The following is a 15,685-nucleotide window of genomic DNA, read 5'->3' as shown; positions in this document are numbered from 1 at the left end:
GTGGACATGAGTTGTCCGAAACCTTTCGATCTATTGTGGAAAGAAGTTGTCCGAGACCTACGGTCTATTGTAGATATAAGTTATCTGAGACCTTTCGGTCTATTTTGGACATGATTTGTCTGAGGCATTTCGATCTATTGTGCACATAAATTGTACAAAGCCTTTCAGTCTATTATGAGCATAAGTTTTCCGAGACCTTTCGATCCATTGTGGACAGAAGTTGTCTGAGACCTTCGGTCTATTGTGGAAATGAGCTGTCCGAGACCTTTGGATCTAATGTGCGCATCATTTTTCCAAGACATTTCGATCTATTGTGCGCATAAGTTTTCCAAGACCTTTGGGTTTATTGTGAACATTAGTTTTCCGAGACCTTTCGGTCTATTGTGAACATAAGTTGTCCGAGACCAAAAAAGCCTCGTCCTTGATTTGCAAATTAGGAGATTCACCCCTTCTGAGACCCAACATTCCCTTACCATAATTTTATAAATCCTGTGAGAATTAGAGCTGTGACTGTGATCCCTTGGGGTTACGATATCTGGTCGCATCAAGTGATATTTTATGACAATCATGAGATGCCATCTTCAGTAAATACCCTGAAAACATAGACAGGAGCGGTTTGTACATCCACGTTAGCGTGTCTCTAATGCTAGTAATTGTAAATAATAGCCAGCCAGAGCAAGTATCGGTATAAAGAGGAAAAAATCACGCATATTAAATGCATGAGATAGGGATTTTAATTGAATTAATTACTGACAATGAGGACAAATTGGCCATCTTCAGGTGGTAATTGGAGTTGTTATGTGTCATTGATTAGTAAATCGAAGTAATGATCTGAAGGTTGTTCAATATTAACGGCTGTGTATGCAGCGTTTTATCTTTTACAAATCATCGATACTTTTCAAGACAAAATAGTCACTATTTCGTGGTTACATTTATAAAGCAAAAGTAATGTTCTGAACATACAACCATTAAGGATCTTGATCTAGTGATAATGATCTATACTGATTTGTAATAGAGTATATGATAAAGTCATCCCTGCCTAAAGGCTTTTAGAATGGCTCAGATGATAGGGACTTAGATATGAACCTTCCTACAATTATTAACAACTGGTTTCTTGTAAAACCATACGTTTTGATACACAAGTCACAACAAAAAGTTAGTTATTTCATTCATTACCGTTCTAATTTTATGTCCCAGACTCGGTTATAGCTGGAACAAAGACGTTAAGCACCTCAGTCAATCGTTCTTATTTTGCAATCGAAATGTATCAGAAACGTTTTGTTTTACCTCATCTGCTTTATATCAGGAAGCCTAAAGGAAAGAAAATAAAGAATAGTCTGTTGTTATATCAGAACAGAATGACACTTAAACAATACGCAGAAATAAAAACATATTACATACAGATGGCCACCTGTTAAGTGATTTAGAAGACTTAACATTTCAGATGAAACTTTGGCAGAAAGAGAGCAAGATTTGTACCATGTAAACATAGTAGTGCGCCAGGTTGCTCTAGTAATTACAAGCTTCGTATTGGTCCTGATTTGTAAATATGATACTGTGTCAGGGCTATCAGAAGTACAAACTTTGCAGTGACCATTATTTTTAAACATATTAGTGTACGCGCAGGAATAATAAAATCTTTTAGTGACCATGGCAATGCACCTAACATATGCGCATGTGCGGTCATGTGAAAGTATGGTTGTGATTGGTTGTTTTTGGGCAGCTTATAATCTTAAATGATATAGCTTATATCTAACAATTCCTTATTTTACTCCTGAGCGATCCCCTTCATTTTTGCAATCGTCCTACTAGTATGAATTCATTTAACAATAATAATGACATGTGATGTTAATTAACAAATTTAAAAAAAAATACCAAACTAAGAAAAAGTGTCTGACTTAGATTTTAAACTTGTTTTATTCTAAATCTGCACTTACCTTATTTTGAAAGATAGATTTTAACGGTTTAAATCTTTAGCAAAAATAACGAAGCTCAAAGCCCATTTAGTTCTTCATCATAGTCATTTTTCTGATCCTTCCATCACAGTCTGCCTGTGATGAGCCCGATTTTGTGGTTAAGGACTTTTGTTTAATCCCCATCAGTCATACGTGACAACTCATTATAAGAAATTGCTGTATTTGGTGACATGGTGTAAAAACTGAAATTGTCCTGATCATGCAATGAAGGTTCTTTAATACCATTATCCAGTGACCAGAATTAAAGACGCAATGTTAACGTCATTAATTTCTAAATTAATATTTCTTATTAACGAGGTTTGTATTATAGTTTAGTATGACAGCGCTGGTGATAAAAAGTGCTGAAAACTTAATTGAAAAGCTTGGTTACATTACATAGGAACAATGTTTGAAAATCTATCTGAGCATAAGCCTAGTTTTATTTGCATATTAAAATCCTGTAATATTGGAAAAATAATAGATTCGTCACAGACATCTACAGCGGTTTTGTATCTTTAACCCCGCTATGATTTGTTGATGTCGGGGATTGTATAATTTATGGATGGCATACTGAAGATGTAAAGCACAGTCGTGATTATCTGTGTCAGTGCGGACACTCCGAGCGGGATTAACTGAGATAATATGATATCCATTTGCGGCCGTATGCAGCTCCAATACGTCATGAATGTTGACAAATTTGACATTTTAAATATTGGAGCGTATGATGGACGGTTGTTATAGTGATCCAAGTTCTCGCTAATTGCGGTGATTTATGATCTTATATGCAGAGGGGCGAACTACCTAAGTTAGAGCCTTATATCTATACAAGGATTTTTATCAGGAGAATTATATTGGTTTCCATCAGGAGAAATATCTAAGTTAGAGACTTATATCTATACATAGATTTCCATCAGGAGAAATATCTAAGTTAGAGCCTTATATCTATACATAGATTTCCATCAGGAGAAATATTTAAGTTAGAGCCTTATATCTATACATGGATTTTCATCAGGAGAAATATCTAGATTTTCATCGGGAGAAATATCTAGATTTCCATCGGGAAAAATATAGATTTCCATCGGGAGAAATATCTACGTTAGAGCCTTATATCTATACATGGATTTCCACAAACATCTTATATAAATTATGATTTTGTCAAATTTTACGCCATGCATTTTATTTTACGTTAGCACTTATCTAGTATCTACAAGTATCTATCTGATATGATGCCATAATCCATTTCAAAATGTAGGTCAATCACTGCAAAACAATTTGTTAACATTAGTGTATGATACAATTAACATTTGTGTATGATACAAAATATGACCGAGCCAGACAAATTGGTTTATTTTGTGACTAGATTGATTAAAATCTACACTCCATTATAAGTGCGTGATATTTGTTGTTTCAGTGAGTGGATGCCTTAAAGTGAAACCAGAGAGCAAGTCGGGCAACACAAGCTGTTGCAAGTCCTCTAATACACAATGTTGTCACAAACCTTCCCTGTCAAAGTTCGAGTTCGGGGAGCGCAGTTTTGTCAATGGATCATACGAACAGACCCCATCACCCACCGAGTCGGTGTGTTCTTCCACCTCAGGGAAAGAGTCCGGTTCGACCTTGTCCTCATCAGGCTCGTGTAGTAAAGAATCCTTGTGTTTTTCACCACCCACAGATACAAGTTGTACCTATTTTAGTCACTCCTCCAGGTAAAACATTGTTCTACTATATTGTTCTCCTAAATACAGCCATTTGCTTAATGAAATTTTGACATGTTTCAACTAAAAATTAAATGTATGCGACAGTAAACATCCTGTGTCATACTCCAATGAATTCTCAAATTCTCATTGCTTCTATCAGTAATAATTTAGAGAAGAGTTGAACGTCAAAGTGGATAATTTGAGAGATATCTGTATCATAGATGTAGAGTTTCAATTAATTAAAGGTATCACATGCTATTACTATTAGACTGATTCTTCCACTCCTTATTTTCAGTTACATTCATACCTATAATTAACATATAAATATTGTGTTGTTTTCCTCACTGTCTTTTTATCCAACTGTATCACAAAAATGTATTTTGTTATATTTGTTGCCTACAATTAGTTTATGAACATCATAAAACAAAATTCAGACAAAGTTTTACGACTGAATCAAATTAATGTTTCAGGTTACACCGATCAGATCCAGAACGAGGCTACATTTCTTCGGAGCCTCAATCTGGTTACTCACACCTCGTGTCTTCATCTTATGCCCACCATTTTTTTAAACAAGAACATCATGATCGCAGCTATGACATGGCCTCCATAACAAGGAATCATGGGTACCCACAAACCCCCTGTGTGCCGCCACCTCCCATGCATATAAAACAAGAGCCAAGGGAACTGTCATTTGACAATGGTGAGTGTCTTTTGATTATCAATACACAACTCCAAATCAAATATTTGTTTAATGGAAGTTACAGCAATTTAGGATTTGAATGACTAGCGAGATCGAACGACAGTCTGGAATATGTCACGGTGTTATATTTTTATGAATAAAATGCATAATGGACTTCAAAAGTTTTTAGTCAAATTTTTTTTTTTTTTTTTTTGTATTTTTTTATTTTTTTTTTAGTCAAATTGATATGGTTGCTTTTTTTCTTAATGAAGTCAATGGAAAAATGTTGTCTAAAGTACAGATCAGCAGCAGATGTTTTAAAATATTTTAAGATTTTTGTAAATTTGGGATTCATTTTTATTCTTGTTTGCAGTAACATTTACATTTATTTACAACACTGTGCGATCATCTCATAGCATAATAACGACGTCGTCTTTTGTAACGTTGCCTCTGATTGGCTGATGTAGGGTAATAGATTTCTACATGTATGTTATGGAGCTAAAACAAAAACAAAGTGTACTCTTATCATAATCCACTTCAATTTGGCGTGCATTCTATGCAATAGCTCCATTGCATACACTATTCAAGTTTGATATTCAGATTCTATAGTAATAAAATAAACAAACTTTATTATATTTTTAGAGATTACGCTACATTATCTCCTAATAAAGGAATTCATATTGTAATATTCAATGTTATGATAAATGTAACTTGTTTCAGTATGTTCACGTATGTAGCTATATCTGATATTATTTCTGTCGGCAATCTGTTTTTAAATGATAATGCCACATTTATTGTTTTAGAAGTACGCCTTTTTGTTCTCTCCCTATTCTTTGCAGTGTCTTCACCTTGACATCTTCAGGTGCTTATGCACTTTGGATATTTATTTAATTTAACCGCCTTAATTAGTTCCATTGTGTCCATGTGCATTTAAAAAAATAATTCATTAAGCTCATACCATTTTGTAAATATTAGATTTTACAAATATGCATGTAAATCGAGTAGCCGCCTCGTTAACTTGTATTCCGGTTTTTGTTTGATGCTAGGACATACGCTATTGTATGATTTAACCGTAAGACAAAGGAGGTTATTGTACCCGGTCATTATATGTGTTACGACATCATTAAATCGGCTATATTTGAACTTACCTCTCAGGTGATATACATAATAACCCGTTATATAACACTGAAACTCAGAGACAAACCACTATCATTAGTTAAACGGCAGTGTGTCAATCATTGTGTGTGCGCACATAGGTATTTGATCTTTACAGCCTTATCGTTAAAGTATCATATACCACTGTATCATTACAATAGGCCTTGATCACACAGTAACAACAGGATTATATACTCATTAATGCCTGGGTTCTTTGTCATCTTCTCGTCACATTTACAATCTGCAAAAAATGTCAGGCTATTTTTTTTATCAAAAAGGAAAATAAATACATATAGTGTCGTTGATTCATTGAATAACAGCCAATTAAATCTAGTGAATTCTAAAATACCGGGGAGTATTAATTCTATATCTTACTAATTGTGTAGATGATTGCAGACTTCCCAATACCAGGAAGTGTACTTTTTGACCGTCTGGTTGTCTATGACATGGGCAGTATGTCTTTGGACGTAGGCTTCAGAGAAATATATGTATTGAAATGACATATCACAATAACAAAACATAGCCTCTAATACTCAAACTAGCATTTCAAAGCAAACTCTAATATATAGCCTCTAAAACACACTTTAAGATAACCTTCGAAACCAAAAACATGTATAACCTTCGAAATAAAAAAGAACACACTGCCTCCATACATATCAACGAATGTTGAAAGATAGGATGAAATACATGTACATAATGAATTTACCATTTTGTAATTTGTGATTATTTATCAAAATGTTGGAAGAACAGAAAAAATATACACCATCCTTTCCAGTTCCTCTGCCGATGACGTAGCTCTGAACGACAGGCGGAGGGTTTAAGACAGATGGTCGTCGTCAGAGCTATGATTCTGTCCCATTGACCGTAGTGTTGCAAAACATCCAGTGGTGAAAATGTTAGAGTTCACGTGTGTCATGTAAAATTGTAATTAACTTCAACAATATCAAATATTTTTAACATAAAATAATTATTCATAAAACCACCTTCATGTCTTAATTATGCACTTTTGAATAGCTCACATCTTCGACACGGCTCACTCCTGCTCCGAATATGCCAACTAGTACCATATTTGGAATGACCTACAAAATTTTACTACAAAACAAAAATAATGTCACATAGTTTTTAACGTGAATTTTAGAAATTCTTTGTCGCTAAATTCCAAATAATAATTACATTTGTTCATTTTCACAAGGTTTATTCTTCGTTTTTTTTTAAATTCTAAACATTTTACCTGTTGATTGCTTCATTTCGTCACGGTTGCCGGAAAATCAAACATGGCAGCGTATTTGAACATAATTATATGTGTTATGTTTGCCTTGGATATTACCACTAATAGTTCATGAAACATTATAATCGAGAGGCTTGCGGATTTAATATTGATCATCGTTGTTAGAACAATACAGTTACATATGGAAATTATCCGAAAAAGATTTTTTACCAGCCTCAAAGTGTCCGATGTGGATCACATCGGGGCTTGCAACACTACCGGCAACGGAATACCGGGAACGGAGTGGAGGCAGGGTATGATTATTCGTTCTATTTAACACAATGTACAGACAAAACGACCCGCTCCTTTTACAAAATGATATAATGTTAAATATAATTTAACGATGTATATATTTTAGGGTTCCCGTGTCCTTACGACAACAGTATGCGTTTCTTCTGTCATGAGGCCCCAGATTCTGCCTATTTTGAAAGAATACGAGAGAAACATCGGGAAAGATTTGAAGGTCAGTAAACGAATTGTACATGCATTAATATATGTTAAAAGAATGCATGAGAAACATCGGGAAAAGATTTGAAGGCTAGTAAACGTATTGTATATGTATATGCATTAATAAATGTTAAAAGAATGCATGATAATCATCGGGAAAATGTTTTAAGGTCAGTAAACGTATTGTACATGCATTAATAAATGGTAAAAGAATGCATATTAAAAAACATCGGGAAAAGATTTTTAAGGTCGATGGATACCTTTTATGTATTAATAACTTTAAAATAATACCATACTCAAATTGAATGTACTTGTGATAATGATGCTACCAATTTTAAAACAATACGAAAGAAGCATCGTTAAATATTTGATTGCCTTTGAAGGTTAGTAGAACTCGCTATATAATGTGTTAATAGGGTCCTCTTTTGTTGAGTGAAGTGTACGTGGAACAAGGAGGATAAATAATGTTAATACTTTTATATGGAGCATATAAACGTGCAAATTCATAAGAAAATATAGGATGCATGGACGTTCCATTGCTTTATAAGGAGTGGAAACAATTGTGATTCTGCATGCTTCTAAAACGGTTTCACAAACCGGTTTCCTAATTGGCTTTGATATGCTAATCACTTATGTCTTACATATGGGTACATTTTTCTTATACTAGCTTATGTCACATAATTTGTAAAATCGTATAGAATTTAAAACTAATGATATTTTGGCTTTAACAACAAACGTCTTAATAGCAGAATAAATCCTATTTAAGTAAACCCTCGAGAGCCTGCTAGCGATTAAATGCTCACGATGACCCCCAGGAAAGGTCAGAAGTTTGAAATGCCAAAAGAACAGCTAGATATTGGTAAGGGCAAAGAAAACTGACCAACGCTAGCAAGGTCATTTGAAAGAGGTACCTACAACGACTGTAGAAAGCAGAGAAAGTCGAGGAGAAGCTTTCAAACCAAGACGAGCTGGATGAATTTATACAAAAGCTCGGACCGATGTTTAATAGAAAGGTCAATAGATACCCCTGGAACAGACTGAAGGAAAAACAATCTGAAATCCAGCACTGCCTAGATCTGACAAGAAGGTGAAGTATACTCCTGAGTTACCTATGGAGGATATGTCTGCTGTTTAGAGCTGGCAACATCAAGAGAATCAAAAGGAAAAGTGAGAACTTCATTCACAGCGGCGGCTCTGTAAGCCAATTCACAATTTACACATTCTCGGGATGTTTGTGAAGTCACTCAAAAAGTAGATAAAAATCCGTATCCAAATCAAATTGAACTGTTTAAAACATGCATTTTCTGTTATGTCAGTGTGCGAAATACAACGACACATTTTCAACAAAAATCAAATTATTACGACAACGTTACATCGATTACATCAATGTACATATTTTCTAAATACTTTTATTAGTTATTGTATGAACTGTTGAACTGCGGTAGCCTTATTTTATTGTTAAAATGTAGTTTAACTTTGATTAAAATAAAAAAAATAATGTTTTAGTGCCAATGTTAAAGATTGTGAAATCAACTAGTGCCTTTTAAAATCAAAGAGCAAAATAAAGAAACAGAAAAATAAAAATTAGGATATTTAGAAAAAAAAATCAAATCAAAATTAAGAAACAGAGAAAAAAATAGTGGAAAAAACGTAATTTCTCTTTGACTTTCTATTGCTGAAAATTGAAACTTGCTCCCTGGCTCTGAGTATTATCACTATCGGCGTTGATTTGAGTTGTGAAGTCAACATGAATTAACTTCGAATCAGCCCTAATCAACGTTGTTTTACAAATAGTTTCAAGATGCTATTGTGTGATTGTATTCTTAAATCGAGTTGTCCCTCGTGTAGTTGCAAAGCTAATCAAGGTGCCCCTTGTGTTTGCGAAAAGCTAATCAAATTCAATTACTTCAATCATCTTTGCCATCTAGGGGGATCAGAAACTCTTCGAGGATACCAAGACCAAATCCAATTTATTATGAAGGTGGTCGAATTCAGTTTATCAGTTCTGCTGAGCACTTAATCCTGCTGTATAAGACCCCGAGATGAAACGTCGCACAAAATGCCACGTATGCTAGTTGGATCGGAGAATTGAGTGAGGAATGATGAAGCAGAGCGATTTGAACCTGTCTCTAAATGAAGGAATTGAGGCCGAGTTGCACAGCCATGAGATTTCTAAATGAAGGCGTTGGATTTGTGGGTTTTTTATGTGGACGGTATCGAATGACGAAAAATCAAAAGAACACATTGTCACGAGGGATCAATGAAGCGGAGCTCTTCTGTAATGAAGGTCAGAAGTTGCAGACACCGGAGGAGTACCAGCTATTTACCCTGGTTTATTTGCACTCATACATAATTCATGACTGTCAGATGACAAACCGGTGGGATCTGACACTCTGGTGAGACAAGTCAGACAGAATCAGCTGTCAGTACAACACATCTTCACAGGATTCAGGCACTACACAAGCGCCAAATGATATAGACTCAAAATACTACACAGGCGCCAAATTATATAGACTCCAAATACTAACCAGTCGCCAAATGATATAGACTCCAAATACAACACAAGCGCCAAATGATATAGACTCCAAATACTACACAGTCGCCAAATGATATAGACTTCAAATACTACACAAGCGCCAAATGATATAGAATCTAAATACTACACAGGCGCTAAATGATATAGACTTCAAATACTACACAGTCACCAAATGATATAGACTTCAAATACTACACAGTCAACAAATGATATAGACTCCAAATACTACACAGGCGCCGAATGAAATAGACCCCAAATATTACATGTGCGCCAAATGATATAGACTCCAAAAACTACACAGGCGCCAAATGACTTTTAATTTATAGGCTTGAAAAACCATGTTTTACATTGGTCTTATTGCGCCAAAGTCTTCACACCGTAAACAATAATTACATGTACCAAAAACACGTAGACCTTGATATTGCATATCTATTGGTTCAATACAAGCAGTATATGGTCTATATTCCATATGCTGCATCGCAAATAGGTCAAAAGCTTCACCATCATAGGGTTCAAGTACCACAATGACCTGATCAATCATTAAAAGGTAAATAGAAAACCTAAATGGCCAAAGAACCAATACACTATATGCATTAAATATAAAATTGCCATTTGCTACTTATTGGTTATCATCTAATATTTTTTTAAATGAGATGGCATAAATATAACGCAAAACAATATAATAGATAGAGACATGATCTAAAGATAATGTGTGTATTGTAATTATACTAGAGACTTGTAACAAGTACACGTTATGATCTCTCTAGTTACCATTCTGTGTGACCAGTCTATAATATCTGACGCCATCATTAATCTGATCAGCGTGGTAAAATATTGCCGACGATGTGATATTTTAAGCCTTTCATCCTCGCCGTGATGACAAGGCACTTAGGAACATCTCTCCGCCATTGTTATCTATGAAGAGCTTCTAATTGTTGCCGGCACAGTCAGGTTTTTTTCTCTGTGGTCACCAACCATCATTAAAAGTCTGGTATGATGATAGCAAATTGTTGGAGATCGTTAACAAGGATCTCCTTAAAGATGGTATCCCTACTCGCTTTGTAGATGATTTTATTTCATATTTTTGTTGGTGAAAATTTCTCCATAAATTATGGATATTAACGTTTCAACATTCACCCTTTGTGATGCTGCATACTCACAAAGTTGTATTTTAACGATGAAGATGTTTTGCTTTTAATTCGGGTTGTTTATTGTCAAAATTTATGATAATAAAAACAATGGTCCAGAGATATATATTCAAGTATTTTATCGTGAATGATATACAGTCAGTGTTATGTAATTAATACTTATGTCAGTGAATTTTCTTATTTTCTACAAATAACTTTACACGTATATATGCAAGAAACATGTGTTAAAGACATTGGAAAACTTCATTATCTTTGTTGACGGTTTATAACCACTTTGTCTTACTTTGAAGTATATTACATGTAGTTTTAACATACTGTTGTTGCATAAATATTAAGTTCAAACATTTTATTATGGTTTTCTATTACCAGTATTCCTCATTAAGATATTTTGATGTGATTTTGCCACCATGCAAATAAGTAATTTTGACCTAGTTTTAATGAATTTGAAACAGGATTTGCATTTTCTTTTGTTAATATATCAACCAAACATTATTATGTTTTCCTAACATTGTGCCCACATTGTCTCATAATTGTTGACAATTTATTACATATTAAGTTCTCCCTCCTTTGTGTTATGAGGAGAACATGGAGATTGTATAGAAACAAGCCAGGGCCCTCTGTCAGTCATAAAAATAACTAAATAAATTGCCAGTCTCTCTTAAAAATGCTTCTGATATAGCACAACTGTTTTACTTTCATTCGGCATTTGTACACTTTTTTGAAATTTTAACATCAAGCAAATAAATATATTTTGTTTCTATAATGACGTTCTTTAACGTTAGATTGATAGCCTTTACCCTTATCATAGTTAAAGAACTAAAATAATACCATTGCAGTTGATGTGTTGAAATTGTGGTGATATTAAGGTACTTTAATCGCCAATTTTACAGTTAACAACTGCGTTAACGTCTGTTTATTCATTTCTTTTTAGTTGGCCATTTTTTCTTTATAATGGTAGGGTGACATTTTATATTATTGATATGAACTCTATCAGAACTATTCATAACCTTAACACGGATAACTTAAGTATGCTTTAAATTGACCATGTTCCTAGCTAATTAGGCACATTACTTAATTAAATGTAATTACCATTATTACATTCTAACATAAAACATGTCTGAGATTAATGTAGAGATCACAATCAATACCTTGACTCCGTTATCGCCACACACTACCAGATTTTAAGGTCATTGACAGCATTGTAGGAGTGCCACGTGTACTGTCGCCAGAATTCGTATGCAGCAAGATAAAAAAAATAAACAAATTATTTACTATTTTTCAAAAAACACAATCATAAAAATTTTGTCAGAAAAATATCACTATTTAACTGCGACAAAGTATTACCATTGATACATAAACTTTATTTTATTTCGCCAAAAACAATTAAACACAGCGAAGATTCATAATCAGGTAGGTAGCATACTGTCAAGTGTGGAGAAAAAGGATTGTCGGTGTAAGGAGGGACTGTCGGCGGGGTAATAGGGAACAATCAGAATGGCCTCGTACATGTGTAATATAGATGTTTCGTGTGATTGCCCTGCGATGAATGTTTCATAATGTACCTTTAAATATAATTTTCTTTTTAAATCAAATTTCAAATGAATTTTACATGAACATTTCATAATCATATAATATATCTATAACGCAAGGAACAATCATCTCGAATATAAATCTGAATGATTGTGCTTGTACACTCCGTAATTTATGGTTTAAACGGTTATATAATGTAGAGAAGATCAAATGTATTCTATTTTTTATTGCTTTTATTTAGCATTGACTGTCTCAGCAGATATAGACGTTTATGAAGCGGCGCGAAGCAAGCATGCATCAAAATTGTATATACGTCGTTTTTATTTTCTGATTTAATGTTGTTTATCAATATTCGTAAGGATGAAATATTATAGGGAGTGATGTTTTCGTAAAATTCGGCTGTAAATAATGCGAAACTAATGCAAAAGAATTGACATAAAAATTGTAGAAATACCCTAGAGGCCATGTATCAAAGTATGGAGAGGAATCCTCGCCACGCATTGTTAATACAGGGGCTAGCATCTGTTTGGGCCCTTTTTCACCAATTAAGGTCCAATCTTACCAGCTGAGGGGAGCCTAGGGATTCACATAAAGGAGCAACGTTGTTGTTATACTCAAGATTTATTGAATTTTGTCTGCCATTTTTTCGGTCTGACTGAAGGTTTTCGGTCAGCCGTTGCAACAAGTTTAATTTTATCTTAAAATGCAAAGTATGATTCCATTTATGCTATTGTAACTTCAAGAGTCAAAGACAACACGCTATTGTAAAAATAATATGATACCTGTTTTGTAATAGAAAACACACTGTGGAAGCTCAAGGAAATATTTTATTAGCACACTCTTCGTCTTCAGTGGGAGTTTTTTCCCGAGACAGTTTCAATTTTGTCCCATCAACATTAACGTAAGGCATCTATTAATGAAAGTTTATTTATGGCCATCTTTTGTTGTTGCATATGATCGGCATCGATGTCGAGAGAATAAAAACGAAGAGGACTGGATAGTCAACACGCGGCAGGAATTATGTTGGCTTCTTAAGTATAGCGCTGTCTAGTGCTGGTACGTCTCCTGTGTTGTTGACCAGTGGGCCAATCAAATGAAGCCTTAGAAACTTGCAAATTAGGTGGTCGTACTGGAGATCCAGTTATCACTTCTGATGTCATGTGATCAATTGATATGATATCAGTAGCGATGTTGGACAGTTCATCACGATTGATGATACTCGACTTCACAAGCGCACAATCTGTTCATCATTTGTGTCCTATTTGTTTTTTATGTTCCATATATTTCATTTACCTAGGTGAACTCTTGATATGTCTATATGTGGCAAAAATGCATATCATTATTCATTAATCATTACTCATTCAACCACACCTCCCTACATATCTAAACATCTAAATCTTAATATTCTCATATCACAAAACACAATCAATACCTTTTTCTGAACATTTTTTTTTCCATTTTATTTTGTTTGGATTTTTATCATGCTCTCAAATAGGAATAAGGTGAAAGAATACCTTAATTTGATCATTTAATTTCGAATCACAGCAATATAGTCTATATTAATAGCCCCGATCGTTTGTTTTCTGAGGCGGACCCTTCACGTTGTCCTTACATCAGTGTTACATCAATATTGATGGAGATTAACCAAGTACTGGTGCCTTTACTATAGGCCAGTGTCGAAAGATCAAGTGCTGTCATTGATTAAATGTATCAGGTGATGCCGGCAGATAACGCTATTAATTGGCAAGGTTAATTTGTAGCCAGTCAACATTACCGCTAATCATCGGCGACATTCGAATACAGGCCCACTTACCTTTGTAACTGTAGCCCCTAACATTAACACAGCTTTATAAGGACCACCGCAATAGGACGGTGTCGCTTACACTCATTTTAGTAGGCTTTGTTCGGTGATAAAAAATCGAGCCTATCATCGTGATGGCCCGTAATGATTATACCTTGTTTGTATCCCGAGTACCTACCTGTATCGCTGGAATTGGTAATGTTAGAGGGGAAATATGTCAGAATTTTATAATCATCTAGAATAACAACGACTAAATATCATGATTTGGCACCAACTATCGCAGATTCAACTAAAAAGAAAAAAATACATTGCTTAAGCTTATTGTTTAGGATAGGAATAGCAGATAGATTTCTACTTTTAACATTGTTTTGTATGTGAAAAATGATAAACAGGTTCAGGCATCATTTTGCCCGATGACACATTTATTTTAAACTGAACTAATCATCAAGCATGCTTATTGTTGGTTTATCGTTTGTATTGGTATCTATAAAGGCAACTTTTATTTTTCTGTGTTAGAAAATAATTCCTCCAAACCATAAATTAAATCCACATCAGAAAAAAACAGTGGCTAACAATTAATAAGAAACTATAAAAATTGTATAGAATTTTGTAATTTTGTCCAAAAAACAAGTGAAAAAAAATGTCTCATTTTTTGTGTTGTGTTTTTGAAAAATCAATAAAGATTTTTTTTTAAGCTGGTATGACGGTATTTGTTCTCTCATCAGTAGTAAAAACTACTGGTATTTCATCTTATTTAATACACCTGTTAAATATCCATTAAAATATCAAGGATGACATGAAAAGTATTAAAATTTCAAATTAAAGGAATTTGAACTTATTTTGATGACCTAAATAATTTGATTTTCTTCGTAACATCTACTCATCACGGAGACATCACATTCATCAAACATTGAGATATTTTGATGTCTAAGAGGGGAAAACAGTTTGAACTAGTTCTGATAAATATTCCAGAATGAGCCTGGCTTGACTATTTTATGTATGTATTTCAGGAATGGAAATGAAAGCAGAATTCTATCGAGATTTTTATCTTGACCGTTACCATAGAGACGGTCCCCATCCGACCTATCAACGAAGAGGATCCCTCCAACTCTGGCAGTTTCTTGTTGTTCTATTGGACGATCCGTCTAACTCCACTTTCATCTCTTGGACTGGGCGGGGCTTAGAATTCAAATTAATTGACCCAGAAGAGGTAAATTGTGTCTGATCTTTTACATGTATGAACATTTTCAATAAATTTATAATGATATCAGATAATATTCATACGTAATTTTATATCGTTTGAATGTATACTAATGCCCGGTTAGATTCAAAGTAAGTTTGTCATTTTGTTAGCTTGCTGTTCATTGGACGTCTATGTTCTTTTTGATAAAAAAAAACAATAATGGAAAAAAACAACAGTAAAGCACATCTATATATCCATGGCTTAAAATATCGACAAAAGAGTGTCCA

General features: G+C 34.1%; 1 protein-coding gene across 1 annotated transcript in view; it reads left to right on the top strand.

The window, feature by feature from the left end:
• LOC138320701 (ETS translocation variant 1-like) overlaps positions 1-15,685 on the top strand; it is a 57,485-nt gene that overhangs the window by 37,762 nt on the left and 4,038 nt on the right. The window contains exons 6-9 of the mRNA XM_069263868.1: positions 3,367-3,661; positions 4,123-4,352; positions 7,112-7,216; positions 15,226-15,425. Coding sequence (XP_069119969.1) covers positions 3,367-3,661; positions 4,123-4,352; positions 7,112-7,216; positions 15,226-15,425 — 830 coding nt within the window. The remainder of the gene's footprint in view (positions 1-3,366; positions 3,662-4,122; positions 4,353-7,111; positions 7,217-15,225; positions 15,426-15,685) is intronic.

This window comes from Argopecten irradians, chromosome 4 (genome assembly GCF_041381155.1).
Source record: "Argopecten irradians isolate NY chromosome 4, Ai_NY, whole genome shotgun sequence".
NCBI classification, from domain to species: Eukaryota; Metazoa; Mollusca; class Bivalvia; order Pectinida; family Pectinidae; genus Argopecten; species Argopecten irradians.
Note: the sequence above shows the minus strand (reverse complement) of the source record. Positions and strands in the feature narration are given on the sequence as shown.